At 47.7% G+C, this 18,455-nt stretch overlaps 7 protein-coding genes across 7 annotated transcripts; 3 read left to right on the top strand and 4 right to left on the bottom strand.

Annotated features, from left to right (window-relative positions):
* Positions 1–114: 114 nt before the first annotated feature.
* On the bottom strand, positions 115–2,973 carry EV420DRAFT_1552462 (uncharacterized protein). Its single transcript, XM_060473508.1, has 11 exons — positions 2,765–2,973; positions 2,543–2,709; positions 2,301–2,495; positions 2,175–2,248; positions 2,042–2,121; positions 1,826–1,986; positions 1,685–1,773; positions 1,535–1,635; positions 770–1,485; positions 527–720; positions 115–480 (listed from the first exon to the last, which is right to left on the bottom strand). The coding sequence occupies exons 1-11, from the start codon at positions 2,898–2,900 to the stop codon at positions 348–350; spliced, it is 2,046 nt and encodes a 681-aa protein (XP_060329155.1). The 5' UTR covers positions 2,901–2,973; the 3' UTR covers positions 115–347.
* A 2,199-nt stretch (positions 2,974–5,172) lies between these two features.
* Positions 5,173–5,907, top strand: EV420DRAFT_1644427 (uncharacterized protein; the record flags this gene model as incomplete). The annotated part of the gene is made up of 2 exons (XM_060477646.1): positions 5,173–5,616; positions 5,671–5,907. The coding sequence occupies 2 exons, from the start codon at positions 5,173–5,175 to the stop codon at positions 5,905–5,907; spliced, it is 681 nt and encodes a 226-aa protein (XP_060329154.1).
* A 2,243-nt stretch (positions 5,908–8,150) lies between these two features.
* On the bottom strand, positions 8,151–9,783 carry EV420DRAFT_554703 (uncharacterized protein). The gene is made up of 5 exons (XM_060482551.1): positions 9,651–9,783; positions 8,687–9,599; positions 8,444–8,628; positions 8,209–8,391; positions 8,151–8,153 (listed from the first exon to the last, which is right to left on the bottom strand). The coding sequence occupies exons 2-4, from the start codon at positions 9,585–9,587 to the stop codon at positions 8,362–8,364; spliced, it is 1,116 nt and encodes a 371-aa protein (XP_060329153.1). The 5' UTR covers positions 9,588–9,599; positions 9,651–9,783; the 3' UTR covers positions 8,151–8,153; positions 8,209–8,361.
* Positions 9,784–10,095: 312 nt separating this feature from the next.
* EV420DRAFT_1644425 (uncharacterized protein) lies at positions 10,096–10,400 on the bottom strand (the record flags this gene model as incomplete). The annotated part of the gene is made up of 2 exons (XM_060477645.1): positions 10,096–10,150; positions 10,204–10,400. The coding sequence occupies 2 exons, from the start codon at positions 10,398–10,400 to the stop codon at positions 10,096–10,098; spliced, it is 252 nt and encodes an 83-aa protein (XP_060329152.1).
* Positions 10,401–11,735: 1,335 nt separating this feature from the next.
* On the top strand, positions 11,736–14,180 carry EV420DRAFT_554636 (cytochrome P450). Its single transcript, XM_060482550.1, has 14 exons — positions 11,736–12,167; positions 12,226–12,269; positions 12,326–12,407; positions 12,459–12,526; positions 12,576–12,590; positions 12,646–12,923; positions 12,973–13,031; positions 13,093–13,095; positions 13,152–13,170; positions 13,225–13,242; positions 13,301–13,311; positions 13,366–13,545; positions 13,600–13,887; positions 13,942–14,180. The coding sequence occupies exons 1-14, from the start codon at positions 11,817–11,819 to the stop codon at positions 14,092–14,094; spliced, it is 1,569 nt and encodes a 522-aa protein (XP_060329151.1). The 5' UTR covers positions 11,736–11,816; the 3' UTR covers positions 14,095–14,180.
* Positions 14,181–14,723: 543 nt separating this feature from the next.
* On the top strand, positions 14,724–15,480 carry EV420DRAFT_554628 (uncharacterized protein). Its single transcript, XM_060482549.1, has 4 exons — positions 14,724–14,754; positions 14,813–14,915; positions 14,980–15,129; positions 15,180–15,480. The coding sequence occupies exons 2-4, from the start codon at positions 14,880–14,882 to the stop codon at positions 15,342–15,344; spliced, it is 351 nt and encodes a 116-aa protein (XP_060329150.1). The 5' UTR covers positions 14,724–14,754; positions 14,813–14,879; the 3' UTR covers positions 15,345–15,480.
* Positions 15,481–16,903: 1,423 nt separating this feature from the next.
* Positions 16,904–17,916, bottom strand: EV420DRAFT_1481101 (uncharacterized protein; the record flags this gene model as incomplete). The annotated part of the gene is made up of 3 exons (XM_060469737.1): positions 16,904–16,998; positions 17,044–17,381; positions 17,435–17,916. 3 exons carry the CDS (start codon positions 17,914–17,916, stop codon positions 16,904–16,906), a joined length of 915 nt encoding a protein of 304 aa, XP_060329149.1.
* Positions 17,917–18,455: the final 539 nt, after the last annotated feature.

Raw genomic sequence — 18,455 nt, 5'->3', positions numbered from 1 at the left:
TTCTAGTTCCTCCATACATCAACTCGGTTCCCTCGGGTCAGTATCAGGACGAACAAGCGAGGAAAGTGGCCCGCGCTATCGAACTAGGTACACATCGGAAGAAACATACTGTCCTGGGATCCTCTCAAGGACAGGACCGAACAACCAAGTTAAGTTTTCAAAGCGTTAAGAAATCCGGAAAGCTGCGAAAAGTATCTATGTTTCACAATATATACATAATAATGATGTTCAACATCGTAGCTCAAGATTAAGGCAAAATGTGGAATGAATCATCGTGGTATCAGGGTCAAATATCTGTTGATGTCACCATCGCAGTTCCAACAGGTCAAAGAAGTGACGGAGTCCTGCTAGAGCCACGCATAAGGACTCGGATCCCTCCAAAATTCCACGATATACAACGGCGGACATTGTGCCACTGGCATGTCCGCACCAGGAGTCAAGAACAAATCACGATCAATCAGGGGATCGCCAATGCCATGCCTGCATCAAATAAGCGCAAGTAGGGCAAAAAACAAGAACTACTCACACATCTTGGAGATGTTTAGTGACATGCTCATACCGCTGTGGATCAACATGGCTAGTGCAATGCTGACAGTGAAACAATGACGAGGTCCAGTTAAATACACTTCTAACAACTCGCATCTTCTTCACCTCATCCTCTGACGTAAGAAGACGAAAGTCTGAGCCTTGATTGTAAGTTAGAGAGGTGTTTCTTTGAACCTAACATAGTGGTCGGCCTGTGAACAAATGATAGGGTATCCGCACTCACACATTCCCTCCAAGAGAGGACGCGACGCCCCATGCACTTGCCTTCTCCGTTGGCGAGATCATACGTGCTAACTGGATCGTTCATACAAAGAAACTCGAGCTTTAGAATATCCATATCCTCCGCGGTCGTCGTAGCGGGATCACGAGAAGCAAGCCGTACTAGAGAAGCAGCCATGACGGATCGCGTCGTATCAAATGAGAGCTCCGTGTTCCCCGGGGCATTATACAGATCATCAACGTTTGCGACTTGGCGACCTATTGATCTGTATGTTTTACACTGATGCCACCAAACATCTGCATCTGTGATAATAGCACGACAATCGGATTGACAAGAAAACACCGTTGTTGCCAACTTCAAAGGATCAATTTGTCCAGTTTCCTGAGATGGGATTAAGGCTCGCAGCTTGGATACTCTTCGTTGTTGCCAGTCCGCGATCAGGTCTGGGAGCTCGTTCATGGCATCGGCAAAACTGGCTTCGTTGATTATTGTCTCGGTGGGCAGCTCCAAAACGTCCTTAAATGCAGGGAACATGCAGACATCTATGAGTGAGGGCATTTCTCGCCATACTATGGGCAAAAATTGCTGCTTGTACGTTTTGAGAATGTCCTCGACGATTGAAGCACGCTCGCGTAGGGCCAGGCTACGGGCAGCTTTGGCTTTCCGAACACGGTAGGCTTTGATCACCGCCTCGAGAGACGGACGCATCCTGGTCCAACCTTGAAAATGTTGAGCATTGTGTGGTGTATATGAGAAAGATTTGGATACTCTGTGACGTGAGTTCAGCGTCGCGTATAACCGACGATTCCCATCTCACGGCCTCGACGTCCTGCTCGGTATAACCCAAGTCAAGTAGTCGAGTCTTTATCCTAGATGGCTTTCAGACAAAAAATCGTCATTAAATCACGGCAGACTCACATAGAAAATCTTTCATCTTTCCGAAGATCCGATTCACGAGCGTTCTTCCGAGAGTTAGTGAGAGTCCATTCTTTACATTGTATCGCGCCCTTGAAATGAATACGTCAGACAAATGAAACACTACATGAACATTGTACCAACTTTAGTCATGTCTTCAACCAGCTTTTTCCGCTCCTTTCGAAAGTTGGCCAGACGTTCGGAGGACCCGGGGCCTACTTCCAGCTCCTTGATTTTAGCTTGGATGTCCGTAATATCAGAAATCCAATAGTATCCGTTGTATGCACACATTCCTCCCCGTCCAGCTGTGTAGATGGAGGTAATTAGTGAAATGCACGGGAAGAAAGGCTGAAGTTTTACTATTAGTGAGCGGAATTAGACTCAATGCATCAGCATTGACACCAGGAAAACGCCTTTTAACCCTTAATGCAGCGATCAAGCTTATAGGATGATAAGCTTGAGTACGGCAATCGGCAGGACTACATAGACGTACTTTGCCTTCAAGCAACGTGTACAGACACGTCGGCGAAGCGTCCAGTCGACAGAGGCATGATTTGCGTAGCAGAGCTAATACAGGAGGGTTAGATGAGCACATATATAGACTCGAGTCATGACCTACGTCGCAATATGACTTTCCAAATAACAGGTCTACCCACCGGTATTCAGGAATTCCTCGAGGAGATACGATCCCGCTTTCAGCTTCCCTCACCGCCTTCCAAACGAATGATACATTGTTCGCGGTCAGAGTACGACAGAAAGTTGCGTCGGTCCGCGATAGATTGATGAGATCTCGAGGAGAAAGCATTGTACAGATCTGTTGATGTTGGTCAATGGATAGGATAGCAAGGTAGGCGGGCTCACTGTGAACAGAATATCGAGTGGCATCGTCGGTAACAGACTCAGGTCTCGCCGTTTCTTCCCAGTTGACTTCCGTTTAGTTTCTGTGACCTTTGCCTTCATTTGCTTTGACATTGCTGCCGTATTCGAAATTACTCGTCTTCGCTTCACTGAGCTAGGTTGCTTCACTACTATTCATCTCAAAATTTAGAACATAGAATGCACCTAAGGGTGATCATCGAGTACCTTCGCTGCTACCATTGATTTCAACGCCTCCCTTCTCGGTGTCATTGTCCTCCGATTGCCACTTATCGGAATCTTCATCGGCAGAACCATTCCGTTTGGAGGATACTACAGTTGCTTTAGACCGTTTCGTCTGCATATTTGCTGCAGGAGAGTCGAAAGACTTAGACGACTGCAGACGACCGTGTTCAATGTCACGGTTGAGAGGTAGGTCAATGCTTACAAATCATTTGTAATCAGACCTGTGTATTCGTATGGGTCCCGGCTTCTTTACCTTCACCTTTACTCCCACTACTGGCAAGGCTATGACAGTCTGCCCGCTTTCCTCGTGCATTCTCTCTCGACATTTGCTCTATGATTTCTCGCCTCCTCGTCTGAAATGAGTCGCTGTTCAACAGACAGAACGACTCAAGAATAATCTACCCGATAGAGGCAGCATACCGACAAAGGTGCGTAACAACAGCTTCCTGGAGACTTGCCCCTCACAGGCGACTATAGTATTGTAGCCTAGCGTAGAGGAATGAATATGAAGGAGGGGCGCTGCGGTCTGAAACGCTGAAGGATAGGATTCGGCGAAACGAAGGCAGAAGAATGCTCAGAAAACGACGCCGAGAAGAGTCAATATGTTACGACAACGACGTGGAGGGCCTATATGGTCAGCCAATGACTCGTTTGTCGTCTTCTAGCTTGGCCCACGTGTCGGCGACGACGTTGCCGGCATTCTTTACATGCATTCGACGGACTACCACCCAGTTTAGCGGTATTATATCAGCAGCGAGAAAATCACATTCTGAGTTCCAGGTCGATACATGAAGGAGGAGTGCATAAGTGAATGAAGAATTGCTAAGGGGAGAGTCCAGTATTCTCAGAGTAGGTCTTACACATTGACTATATGCGCCGCAATTCCGTTGACCGACCCCCGTTTTCCTGTAGGTTAATCATCAGAGGACCTGGCAGTATTATACTTAGTCGATGCTATACCTGCGTGTGGCTGAGGGAAGAAACGAACTTCTAAAAGACGCCATTGAGGTTCCTGTTTTGCGACTGGAAGTAGCGACCCACCCTAAGCATTTCTTTGTGGATTAGATACGTCCTCAGCACCAGCATCCTCAAACAGTTCCCGAAACCCCAGTACGCTGGTTGATCCTTTTGCGTATCTGAAAGACTAACGAAATTTTGGCTACAGCTAATTTTGATAGTACCAGATGGAGAACAATTCTTCTTACGATGATACATCCCGTCTCTTTTTTGCACACCTTGAATTCTTGGGTCCCAACATCCCCGACATGCTCCAAAGGCAGCCTTTGCCGTATCGGGGCCGTTGTCTATTGTACGAGAACAAGGTTGGTCCATGATCACAAGAGTTTACCTGTCAAAGTCAGCGTGTCCTTGGGAGCATCGGACCGAATACGGGCCACAGACTCAGTTTGACGATTCCCCAAATGACCTCGCTTGTCCGAGTCAAACAGACACGGCTTCTGCTGGTTCCTGCCGTTGAGTTCGGTCGACTGTAGTTTCAGCTCTCGGATTGCCCCCTTGCGTTCCAGACGCATTTCCATCAGCTAGACTCAGTCACATGAAACTTGAAGAATGTCAAGAGGTACATTCGTTTGTATGCAAGAAGTGGGTGTCATCAAAATTTCGACGTGTTGGACGGTCCGGTCAGCTGCTGACTCAGTTTCGTATGCAGCGTAGTTCGTGGTCAGACCGTTTCTCCTCACCTAACGATGCTCATAACCATCCTCTATATCGCAGGTTCTCAATATGTACCACAGTTCAATGTTCACACTGATGTTCTCCACACGAGCTCGCCGAGACAAGGTAATTAAATGTTCTTGCAGTATCTATCTACTTTGCTCTATCTGATACAACGTCGTATAGGTCGTGATGGATGTCTCGGCACCCTGCACTCATAGACTGCTGAATGAAGTGAAGGTCCAACTTGAAGGCCGCTGTAATGAGAATCCACATTGACTTCCGTTATTTTAACCATAAGCCTACATCGCCTTCTTTAATGCCCGCTCAAAGATCCGAGGACGATGGCCGGAAGTGCGGTGGTATCCTTGATATGTTCCATTGCACGTGGAATGAGGACGGTCGAAGGTTTGACGCTTCGACCTTTGTTTGACCACTCCTCGACTCATGATTCTGTCTTCTGTTAGTTTTCGCAAGATTCTGTTGTCTTGTGACGACGGTTCAAGCGCCAGGTACGCCCACGCCGGCCATCATGCATCAGTGGGCGTCTGAGCATCGATGATGCAAAAGACGGAATTAAGATGACGATGATCGACAGCCACAACGTTTCCTACACGTGCTCGGTGGCATATTAACGCACAGCTATATAACTGCGTCTCTGACTCTTCTTCTTGTCGATAACTTATCTGGTTCCGGACCATCACTATCTCGCTGCGATGACTGAATACGACTACTCCCTAGAGGCTGTACAAGCCTACCATGCCAAGCTGCAGGGTGTACGGCGATGGGTGAACAGGACCAACGAAAGCCAGTTAACCAACCCATTCACCAGTGTGCCCACCGACGCTGGATCCGTCGCTGGCGACATCCCGCGGAGCCGTAGCAAGCATCGGAACAGGAAGACGTCGTCGAGACATCGTTCCAAGTCGAGGACGCCCGGCGTCCCAATCAAACCCGCTAACTACCCTTACGCCACTCACTATTACCACTCGCAGTACAGACTGCCGAATTACCCTGCTCACTACGTAGCAGAGATGCCACCTCCCCTACCCTTTACCCCGCCTTTCGTTTCGGCAGCACAGTACATTCCGAATCAGAGTTACTCCAGACCTGTCGTTCCTATAGTGTATGCCCAAGGACACGCTGTTCCTCCTCAGCGAGTGCGTACTGTTCCTTTCTGTGATGGACCCGTAATAACTGATCCGCTTCCTTAGTCTGCATCTCGTAAACAACACCAATACGCGCCGGCACCACCTCTGCCACCCCCACTACGAACTTCTCCAAAGACTCCGAGTCCCCCAGCAAGCTATGCTTTGACTCCCAAAAGGAGTGCCCTTTCTCGATTCTTGGACAAGATCACAGGTGGTGCGAGGAAGGCTTCGAGTCGACCCAACTCGCCTGCTCCGGACACCAAGAAGCGGCACCACCGTGAGAGGCGCAATAGCTTCTAGGGTCGCGGTTGTACGTTGGTCCAGGTTGCGAAAGTCGCAACTCTCGGCAGAAGGCCGCCTTTCCTAGACGCTTTCCGGGCCATTTCATTCTTCTACGTGCTATGATCTTTTCTTTTCGATGCACCCGCAATTGTATTACATCACTAGCTTTGCACGATCTACTCATATACGAAAACGTACATAGGTTCTCTCGATACGTCCCTACTAGATATCAGGAATTTGTGTAGTCATTAGCATGTCTTTGTGTGGCGTCATTATAGGTGGCGCCATATCCATGCACCGGGAAATGAATTCATTTGCATAGTACTGCGTACGTCTCTCGGTGCCAGAAAAATCTTCTGAATGCGGGGTATTATTTAATGGAAAGAAATGAATTGACAATTGTGCGTGCTCAAGGGGTCGAACGCTGCCTTCGGCGTGCACCGAAATTGTAACCCGGGGCCATTGTCGCCACTGACCTGCTCTTACTCTGATCTTACTCAGTGTACAGAAAAGAAGTTTAACATCTCCCCAAGAATTTTGATATAAAAAGGACAAACGTAAGACGTAGGTACATGGAATAGGGAATGGTGCAACTTATCTCCATCTCTCAGGATGCTTATCCCCGTTGATAAATCCCAATTCGATCCTTCTTTCCATGATTTCCTATCTAATTATTTGTATGGTGGTCTTTCAAAAAGAGTCGAGGAACTATTGCGCTCCAACGTCGGTCTCTACGACTTCGAGAAGCCGAGTCTTCAGGAGATACTTTCTAAAGGCGGAGATCATGCTCAACTGCCGCAGAAAAATATTGCGGCAGATAGGGCTCTCTTGGAATACCTAGAGAGTGAGAAAGAGAGGACGATTTCAGCTTTGGCCTCACCGCGGTCCTGGCCCGACATATACCTTTCTTTCATGCCCTAGAATTCCCACAATCAGCACTTGCAAGAACGAGCATCGAAATTATGGCTCGCTCTTGACAGATCGTGCAGTTGTGATTTACGTGTAACAGCCTGAGGCGACGATGATCTCTCAAGGGATCCAGTGTGGTTGATGCTGGTATCCACGGCGCCCAGATGGACGAAAGCTCATTTGGAGCTACCTTTCTCTACATTCGAATCACTCTCCAGCTCAGAGAGCTCATTCGACAGGCTCGTATCCTTAGACATATACATCGACCCTCCCGAAGAAGTCAACTTCTCGACTCTTGACGCCTTTTCCATCGCGCCCTGCCTGACTACGTTGAGATTGAACGCCCGAGATTCGAGGTTGTACGACATTCCCTATCACAGAATCACAGAATTCAGCGATAGAGAGACGAGTAATATCGACCAGGTCAGCTCACTCGCACTCATGTCCAATCTTGAGAAGATGGTTTTCCTCAGCATATATACAAATCGCCCTAAGCATCAGTCACTTTAAAAAATGTCGTCTACATCGACATAGGTGAAGCATCGGATCCCCATGGTCATGGAAGTACCGCCCAGTTGCTTACGCACTTATCGCTGCCTTCTTTGCAAGGGCTATCGATATCTTTCGGCCCCGAAATCCCCCCATCTTTCCCGACAACATATTCCAAGCGGAAACAGTCACCCTCTTGGCCGTTGATTTTCGGAGACCCAGTCCCTTGAAGCCTTTCTCTGAAGGTTTCCCAAAGTACATGGACTTAAGATAATGTCCGAAATTCTTACAGCAGCGTTTGCCGATAGACTCCCACTCTGGTATAAGTATTCAGTTCCTTGTGTCATGTTATTTTTTTTAGGCGGACGATCTATTGTCTATAGTCTTTGACCAGGCATTGCTATGCGTCCTCGAATTAGGGCCCCGCGAGTGTTGTGGGCGCTCTTGTTCGTTACACCGATTACATCTCTTCGGTCGCCCATTCTCTGGTCCCTTGGACGATCGTAAGAGCATTCTACAAAGACATTTGAGCCAACAGGGTGTAGTTTTGGACCACTGATGAGATTGTAATGGGAATATGAGGAAAGAAGGTCTAAAGGAAGGAACCACGATGACTCGTGTTGACCTTTTGTAGGCCTAAAAACTCTCGTAAAGATAGTTCTGCAGTATTCTATTTGCAAGAAGCAGACCGCGCCTAGAACGACCATTGATCAGTTGCTCAGCAGCGACGAACAAGTGGGTTGGCGCATTGAACTGGAATTCCTCTCAGCCCTCTTTCTCAGTATCGTCTTTGACTTCCCAATTATCCAGCCAATCATCAAGTGTCGGCTTCCGTTCACGCTCATAAAAGTCTTCACAGTGAGAACCTGATATCGTACTAATCAGACCTTAACGCTCGTAATCATAAAATAATACCCTTACCGGAATACAGTACATCATCTCGTGTCTTGTATTGAACGAACCGCACTTCCACATCCTCTCTCGCGTGCATACCTAGCGCATCTCTCAGATCTTCGGATCGGAGTAGCTTGGGCTGCATAGAGAGGGAGCCATTACGCGGTTTACCGCGGACCGTCACCCTGCAGAGTTGGTGGGCACGTTGTTCTATGATTGCACCTAAATGAGCCCAAGCATTACCAAGGGCAGAAAGCTCAACGGAAGAGAGGGATCTGGCCCTGAAGATATCAATAGACAGCTCGGTCAGTGCCAACCCAAATTCTGAATCACTCCTGGCTTCAAAGCTCTCCAGGAGCCAATTGAGCATGGTAGACTGTCGACCGAACTGATCGCAGATGTAGAATGTTTGCAAATTCGCGGGATTTATGTATTCATAGAGTGGGACTGATGGGTTAAAACAAGTCATTCTGGCAAAAGCTGCATCGGAATAGCAAAGACATACCGATGAGATGCGTGAAGAGCTGTAGATGTTGCAGACCTCGCGTTTTTTGAAGTAGTGAACGAATTGGCCCGATGAGGTGGTACTCCCGTGTCTTAGGCAATTTACACCAGAGCGAAAGACGAAGCAAAGAAGATAGGTCGACAGGAGAAGAGGGTGAAATGAACGTTTCAATGATCTGACTCAATGATTGCGGGTCGGTATGCACGGTGAGCTCTTTCAAGCTTGGCCTCGCTTTTTCTACAGTTTTCTGACCAGTCTCGCTATCTGTAGCGTCGTTGATTTTGACGTAGTCAATGATCAACACCTCCAGAGAGACACAGTTGTCAAGGAGGTTATTGAACTGAGATTGTGTCGCAAACGTTACGGGACCTATCTTGAGATAACGCAGCATTGAATAGCCCACGGCATGGCATAGGGACTGATGCATGAACGCCAGCTTCGCCCAGTCGTAATCCTCGGCAAACGATAGTGATATGCTCCCCAGATTTCTGAATCGACTGATGATCTCATTCGCACCAGTAAACGCACCGTCGGGTACCTTCTTCTCCCTAGTATAGAATAACTCGAAGGGCGGCATCTTGGGCATTCCGAGGTGAAGTTCATGTACGAAATCTGCGAGATGCGGCGCATCTTCCAGGTGTTTCTTGAGCTTCTCTATGCTACCATGCAGGATATACTGGGGTAATGGGTATCCTGAGTAGTCTTCCGAGCTGGGAGAGTCAATGATGGAGGGAACAGCTCGAACGAGCTCTGGAAAAATCGAAACGCAGGAGAAAAGACGTTTTTGAGCCGGGATGGTCCATAATTTAGATATGAGTGAAGATGAACGAAGGGCTTCTATATCTGGAAGACATTCGTCGGCGATGTGCTCGATGAGTTCTAGGGGTAAATTTTGGGCCATGATTATGGCTGCCTGCAAGTTGAAGGTAAGGATATATTCAGAAAAAATTGTAGCAAAACGCACGATTTGAGAAGTAAATAGTAACGTCAGCTACTTTCAGCTACCTGGTGGTCGTAGTAGCGGATGAAGCTTGCGCCCGAATTAGCCCCTATGTTTTGAAAATTTTCACGTTGGATCCAGGTGGGCCGTAATTATTTAAATAAATAATGATTTTCAGTTTCGTGATTATTTGCGGCATCGAGTAATTAATCGTTGACATTGAACACAAATACCTCTTGGAAGTTCTCCGCCAACGACAGAATACAACACCCACTTGGACGCAGACCATATCGAACGACAGTCTCAAGGCCTCCTGTGGACGAGGCTGATGCCAGTCGTATGAAGGGGAGGGACGACGTAGCCGGCGAGCTTCGAGGTGAACGATAACCCTTGCGCTATTTCGAAGCCACCACCGTAGCATGCCTTGCGTGCCCAATTGCCGCCACAATGACATCGTCGTCGTAGGTCGTCACTGTCTTGATGCATTAGATAAAGCCGTATCCGATACAGATATACATACGTTCCTTGGATGTCGTCAGCAGTGTGTAAGTAGGAAAGCATACAGCAGCATACGCACCTATTAAGGCCGCTCTTGACACAGTATTCCTCCGATTCCACCATCTGCGACGCGAGAAAAAGGCCCAGGGTGTGAGCGATACCTGGAATGTCATCCAGGGCACCGTTAGGGTCGTAGGGCGTCTTCATGATTGGCCCGACGGCACCTACAGCGGCGCCATTGCCTACAGGGCCGTCGAGGGGAGGAGAAACGAGCATCACGAAGCAGAAGATGCATGCCTTCGTCGACGTCCCCGGCTAGATGTATTTCTGCGCAAAAGATAAATTCGAGCTTCCCAAAATGCACATTTATCCTCAAACAATCCAAACATGGAGTTCGGCATTTTTCGGCATTGACCGCATTTTCTTGCCGAAGCTGGACCAAATCTCAGCAAGCAATTTAACCCGAAAATACTACTCTAATTAGTACTGATTCTGTTGAGATGATCACGGGCCGGCGAAACATCGCACCTTTGTTGGCAGTATTGATGGCCCGTAAGTTGCAACCATTCCTGCTCTTTGGGACGGGCTTCTATCACCCGGCAAGTCTTCGGCAGCGCTCTGCAGGCACGCGAACTTCGAAACGTTTGAGACTCGAATTTTAAAATTCCCAAGATTTCCGTTGTATTGGGCGCCGTTTGCAGCACTTAAGTTCTGTTAGGCTTCACATAAAGAATGAAAATGTCAATGAGTGTTTCAATACTGAAGCGCCTGCTGTTGCTTAGTGTACTGAACCTGGGCCTCGGAGGCTCGGAGTTACAGGGTTTCTACAAAATAATGAGAATCGGTTGAAAATTTTTTTCGCTGCCCAATATAGTAATTCCCCATCTTGGATTCCACCAAATGCATAAGCACTGCGAATTATATCTTCCTGACGTCCAACTGAGCTATACTCCCCCGAATTATCCATCAAAGTCTCTGATATCGCCGCCCAGCCCTTGGTTTGTGATCCTCATGAATCCGTTAATCTGTTACACCAAATCTCGAATCAGTGTTATTTTCTTCACCACTGCAGGCTCCATTGCGTGACTTGATGACACCAAAACATTGCGTACTGCTTCAGGAATCAATACTAAACTGTTTATTCTATCATTATCATTGCTCCTGGTGTCGAGCCGCTGTTGAAAGAAAACCGGTAACTACAAATTACTATATTGGGCAGCCGAAAAAAAGTTCGATCGATTCTCATTATTTTGTAGAAACCCTGTAAGTAACTTCTTGTAGATAGATGAGGTGTGCGGAATCAGCTTTTGTAATTCACCAATTCATTACATAAAATCTCAAGTCATATTTACCGTACAGACTTGTATTTAAATAAACGATGAACAAAACATATTGATATTTCTGCGGACTCGTAATAACGGTGCTTATGTTTGGATATCTCTCCTCCAATGTGAAGCCTGGTAAACGGTGGAAACACTCAGGAGACATTGACAATATTGAGAATCCGAAGAAATATCCTAATTCGAATTCTTCACGCGGCCTTTGACCGCATGCCGAAAGCTTGCCGGATGATAGAAGTCCGTCCCAAAGAAGCAGGAGTGGTTGGGCCGCCTACTACTTAACCGTAAACGTCGGACGCGATGATGGTTTGTTCTCCTACGACTTACTCTCAGTGTTACCTCTCACTGCAACATGGTACTGACCTACAAATTATCGACTACAGATATCTGCCTGTTTCTTTTGGCCGTCTTTGTTATTTACAAGATCTCGACAAATCGCAAGAACAGCGTCACCACTAAACTACGAGGTCCTCCGAATCAAGGCGGGCTTTTTGGTCTCATTCGCATCCTTCGCAATGCGGATGACCCGGGTCTCTTGTATGAGCAATGGGCATCAGAATACGGTTCTGTCTACAGTTTCTCTGGATTTCTCGGAGAGCAAAGACTGGTTCTTTACGACCCGAAGGCTCTGGTGAGCTTCTATGGAAAGATGGGCTTTGGGTACATCAGGACGCCCATCGGTCGCATGTTCATTGAGACTCTCGTTAGTTTTTTGCTCCTGGGAGGTAGGATAAGATTTCTGATGCTGTCTTGGCTCGCAGTTTGGGAAGAATTTATTATGGGCGGAGGGGGAACTTCATCAAAGGCGAGCGTCCTTCCTTATCACGTCGTACGACGGTATGCTGACCAAAAGACCTACAGACAACGCAAATTTCTCACACCGGCATTCAGTAACGCAGCCATACGAGATCTAACGCATGTTTTCTATGATTCGGCTCACAAGGTACCCAACAATTACTTGGTTTTATCGAATATTTTCCCAATTTTCATCTAGACGTCCTCTGCTTGGGATGCCATTCTTGAGGCAAGCGACGGGACATCCATAATCGACGTGCAAAAATGGTATGTTATCGGTGTGCTTGATAATAACTGACTGATAGCCATCTCCTAGGACGAACCGCATCTCGTGAGGCTATTATCCAACTGCGCATGTTACGTGGCTAATCAAATTGCCTGTCTAGAATGGATAGCATTGGTATCGCAGGATTCTCTCATGACTTTGGTGCTATCGACGGGAAACCGCAAATTTTCGACGACTTGGACTTGAGTAGTGGTGCCACCTTTTTCGCCTTCATGATCATTGCGAGTACCATGTTTCCTGCCATTCTTCGCTTGCCTTCCAAGAAGAAAGGAGCACTATCTGCTATGAACCGCGTGCTCTCCGACATCGCCGACCAACTCTTGGCCAAAGCCAACGAACCTGGGAACGATGAGGACAAATCAGTAATAAGTCTCCTACGTAAGTGATCGTCGCTAGTTCCAATGGGAAGCTGATCCCGTTTACGCAGTCAAGTCCGAGACAGATGGTGCCTACATTCACATGTCCCGGGAAGAGATCGTACCACAGGTATCGTGTCAATTTGAATCTTGCACGTATGGCCTTTTGCTAATGATGGCCTGTGTGGCAGATGGTACTTCATATGCTCAGCTTTCTCTTACCTTTCTTGCTCATGGCCTCTAACTCTAGAATATGTTGTTACACGCGGGTAAGCATCACACACATATTCCTTGGTTCTGAAGCTGAGCATTTCCGAACTCAGGCTATGAAACGACGAGTAGTGAGTTTAGATCGTATATAGAATCCTACTTATTGGTTACTGACGCACCGTCATTCAGTTAGTCTGACGGTACGTAAGCTCCTATTGACCACCCATCAGCTAGTTGAATTGATGAATCCGTAGTGGGCCCTCATTGAAATGTGCAAAAAAACCGATATCCAAAACAAGCTCCGCGCAGAGCTAGTGCAATTCGGCAACACTGATCCAACGTGGGAGCAGCTCAACTCGAGCCTTCCATACCTTGACGCTGTCGTACAAGAAACCCTACGTATGCACCCCCCGGTATTTGAATCTATGAGGGTGGTGCGTATCCCATCCTCCACCGGTTGAGTGCCCCTACCTTACTCCCTTACGTAGGCAACTGAAGACAATGTCCTTCCTCTCGCTACACCCGTGGTGACCAAGTCTGGCACGACAATTAACAGCCTTTTCGTCGCCAAAGGGACAGTTGTCTCCGCCCCAATTCGGGCGCTGAATAGATCGGAGGAGTTCTGGGGTCCCGACGCGAAGGAGTTCAAACCAGAGAGATGGCTGGAGGACAGTGCGCCGAGAGCGAAGGAGATACAAGGTCATCGACACCTCTTGACATTCCTAGATGGCCCAAGGACGTGTCTTGGAAAGACATTTGCCTTGACTGAATTCAAAGTGAGCCACCTTCTCGAGACGGAGTACATTCTTTCTGAGAAACTGGTTCTGTAGGCTGTGCTCTTTGTCATCGTTCGGAATTTTTCTTTCGAATTCCCTGGTGGAAGTGATCCTGTCATCGGTAAGTATACGGGGAGTATCTTGCCCAGACCGAAAGTCGCCGGCGAAGAGGGCGCGAAGGTTCCGTTAAGTGTGAGGAGAGTATGATATGGGCAGAGCTGGGATAGCTGTGTAATGATCGTGATGAATGTACTAAAATACTCCAAGAGCATAGGATGTCTGTGATTTCTTCCACCAGAAAGACTTCAGGCCCGATGAAGTTGAGGGCCCAAAGGCAGTTTTGGCCTTTATCTGTGATTTTTCCGAGCAGTTCTTTTCCGACACGGGGGCGAGGTGTCGCATCATGGACACCAATGAAACTCGAAGGCCAAGGTCCACAGAGCTTCGTACCCTGACAACGGAGTGATAAACGACAAGAAGTCGGGACCCATATAGATACACAACTCTGATTACAAATGATTCATAATCGCGACCTACCCCTATTCGCGCTTACTTCTCGACTACCATCATCTCGACGGTTTCTCTTCTTTCAGGATGCAGCCAAGGCGCTCTGCACGAACGGCCTTTTCTTCCAAACGGAAGAGCCTTGCTGAACCCGAAGACGAGGATAACGACCGAGGACATAACAAAGGTACGCGAGGGTCACCTTTTTCCTTTCTTGCCGCATTTCCTCTGCTTTTTACATTTGATATGGCGGGGCTAACGCAAAAATAAAGGTGCCTTTGAAATGGAAGAGCCTCGCTGAAGCAAGTTCCGGCGAGGACGAGGATAACGGTAGTGAAAGCAAACTTGAAGGACGTACTCACGGTGTGTTTTGTGTTCTTCTTTGTTGAGGTTGTCCTCTGATAGAGATGAAAGTGTTAAGACTGAAGCACGACCCATTAAGCCGAGTACGAGCGGGGGGAGAATGGCAAGGGGAACTTCTGAGGAACATGACTGTGGAAACGAATTGGAAGACCCTGGGCAAGGTAAGTGACCAGTCGTACGGAAGTTGTGTCCAACAATGTGTGCCAGAGTCCAATCATCGTCCAGCAAAATGAATGCGAAGAAGCTCAAGGACGGCAAGAGCGACTGAAACAACCTTCAAAGAAGGTTCTAGTCAAAGGAAAGATAAAGCCGAAGAAAAAGAAACAACGTGACTTGAGTCTCTTACCAACGTTGCCATTAGATATCCTATTTGCTGTATGTTGTCTTTTCATCTGCTATGCCGAGGGTATTGATTAGAACTTTAGATCTTCAACACGTTGATCTCTCGAGATCTTATCAAATTTTCACGGGTTGACGCTATGTTGCAATTGCAGTGGGGCCTATGCAGATCTCTGGCGGCATCACTGCTCGTGCTATGCCAATTTTTGCTACCTCAGCTTTCAGGATGTCGGCAAGCTATACGAGTGTAGAAGCAACAGCAATATCACCTTTGACTCTGAAAGGTCCGCTATAGCTTCCTCTTTGGTAGCCATGGTGTCACGCGACCTTTCCATCACTACCATAGAAGAAATGGACCCTTTCAAGGGCGCATTCCTGTACATATGTGCACTGCAAAATTTGCAGGTTGAGAATCCATGCTGGGTATTTATGGGACGCGCTTTACTGACATGGTGTCAATGTGTGAGCATCATCGCATCGTTCCGTGAACAGGCTTTTTTGAACACTGCTTTCATCTAGATCAATGACCATTCAGACCTATCACTACGAAGGCCAATCAAGACGACAGGAGAAAGACTTGCTATACGATGGTATCTTCCGGTGGTCTTGTCAGCATCGTTCTGAATATTTGGAGCGTTGGGAAAGCCATGAAATCGTGAGTCGGTATGCTCGGGTCATGTAAGCTGTGGTTCGGTTTCCCATTCAGATGGTCAGTTAACTTTTTATCTTCTAGTCATGGCGTTGATAATCCTGTGATCGAAGGAGACCTTTTTGTTGCACCTGGGTTTGCCCATGGCACGTACTATACACACGCGTTGAAGTTTGAGATGCACGCAGAATACGTATTCTTATCCCATCTTTGGTATGATGCAACTCTTTTGCTTTGGGCGCGCCCGATTCTTCGATGCACCGTCTTGTTTCTGTGTTCTAGGTGGCTAAGACATTTACATATTTTCCTGTTTGTGGTTCCCACCTGACTACATACGATGGAAAATCAGACGAGACGATGTCAAAACCACAGGATTCATCAAAATCTCTTTCTAAATGTCTATTCCTAAGGCGGTCTGGACTACCCTCGCAAATCACTCACGGGAGCCGTCGCGGGAACGTGGTCTCCGCGAATACCCCAGGTAACCCAAAACACGTTTGGCGTTCAATGATGTACGAAAATGTTCTCGAATGAATGTGTTCTCCAGGTCTTTTTCTATGTTTGCGTGAAACGGGAGGGGGAGTAGAGACGTTCCCGATGATATTTGTGTTACCATGAAGATTTTCAGGCTACAACTAGCCGCAGTATCTAACTAGTGAGAGAGGGCTCGTAGATTCGTCCGACTCGGGATGTATAGCCTCTAGGTGAAAAACACCATACCAATAGACAATGACGGGCGCAGATAAAAGCATTCTATACAAATAAATAGAAAACGTGCCCACCGCTGCAAATTCCACCTGTGTGAGAGGTCGGTCGGGCCCTGCAACGACAGAAACATGCCCATTAGCGGCTTCTGCGACAGCCGTTCTCGGTCACTAAAAACAACCTGAGTCTCCCTTGATGGTGTCCGCGTCGGTATGGTAGCGCTTTAGAAATACGTGGAAGATGCCGAAACTTTACTTTTCCCTGGAGCTTCAGGGATGATTGCCAAGAAGACACAGTAAAATCCGCAAGGAATAACTTCAACCGTACTGATAGGAAACCGCCAAGAACAAGTGCGGGTTTTAGACGTAAAAAAGGATCCCGTGCAAGGGGCCTTGGATAGATACCATGATAGAATAATGAAGTCCAAATCAAGTACGTCTGATGTAGTGCTACCTTTTACCAAATCGCTGGCCTCAACGGGAATTCCTGTATCAGTAGCTTCGGATCGGTACTCGTGCTTTGATGAGAAGCCTCAAAACAGTCCTCGGTATCTGTATAAGGTATTAATTCACGGTCCCACAACGAGCGATGCGAACCGTACACGCCTACATCCAGAATATACGGCGGGCCACCACAATGAGGCCGGAATAGAGCCTCGTATTCCTTAGCTTTTCGTTCTTCTTCCTGGGGATCCATATTCTCGTCTATTTCCTGGTTGCCGGGGAGTTCATATTCTGGAAATATTGGACAAACAGACAGAGGCCGAAGACGCGGGAGGGTTTGTACGGGATCTTCGACAGGTCCTTCTTTCAACTCCTTCTTGCTAGACTTGGCTGCGCGCACCTTTTTCTGGGTGTCAGATGTTCGTGACTTGGCCATAAAACGGGTCTTTCTGGGAGAGTAAGTGGTTGATGGATGGGGCTGCGAATCAGGACTACAACGGAGGTGTTAACAAGAACTGACAGCATAATTATTGCGGACACATACGGTGGCATGGGACAGAAATGGTGGTGCCCCCAGATAATGCGTGAGAGAACAGACCAAGGTGTCCCATATCGGTAAAAGAAGTGCCAATCACACTGATACCCCGCCTTGCTACATCGAAGGACAAGTTGCGTTGGAGATTTCTTTTGAACCTCAGAACTGGATAACCCGGTGTCTTCGCATTGAAGGGGTGCGATGGGTGCCTTGTCCAATAGTCGCATGTCGTCAAAATGGCCCATAACGCTAGTCATCGAAAGGTTTTGAGGCATCCAAGAGATAGAAAGTAGGGATCGAGGTGCTTGTTGCACTGATGACGGCTCTTTAGAGAGGCGCATGTCTGTGAAATGTCCCGTAACACTCGTCATGGAAAGGCTTTGAGGCTGACGAGAAATCGAGAGCAAGGAGCGGGGGTTCGGCAGTGCCACCTGCGGCTCTCCTTGGAGCTGCATCTCGGTTACATGTTCGGTGATATTCAACGTCGACATCTTTGAATTATCAAGAACAGAGGTGAGGCTCAAGGATATCAGTGTCGTTGGTGGCGGTTGTTAGGAAAGAAGGAGGACATTGTATAGTTGTCAATTTGAGGACCACGAGCAGCGAGCTTGAACCATGCACGATAGCATGTCGTGGACAATACTGCGAGAAACAAAGACTGGTGACTCCTGCCTTTTCGGTGCGGACACTGACAAGGTAAAGACAAAGACAATGCATCGCGCTGTAAACTTGTTTCGCGCGGCAATCTGCCTGGTGCCAGGGATGGCGTCGCAATTTACCGGCGAAACGCTGGAATTGAATGGGCGAAAATGGGAGGAACAACCTGCATATTGAATCATCTAGGCCTGCCCTCCTTCCGGCATTGCTAAGCAAAAAGTCCGCTGTTCTGTGACTGCGCATTTGTGATTATATCCTTGGAATTGTATATTTACCGTTACGTTGAGATTAGAGTTCGCAGTTGGCTAGCAAAGGCACCCGTCCAAATATAAACGCGAGCACAGCAAACAGGGGAGATTTGGAGCTGCGATCA

This window comes from Desarmillaria tabescens (assembly GCF_030435595.1).
Source record: "Desarmillaria tabescens strain CCBAS 213 chromosome Unknown EV420scaffold_24, whole genome shotgun sequence".
NCBI classification, from domain to species: Eukaryota; Fungi; Basidiomycota; class Agaricomycetes; order Agaricales; family Physalacriaceae; genus Desarmillaria; species Desarmillaria tabescens.
Note: the sequence above shows the minus strand (reverse complement) of the source record. Positions and strands in the feature narration are given on the sequence as shown.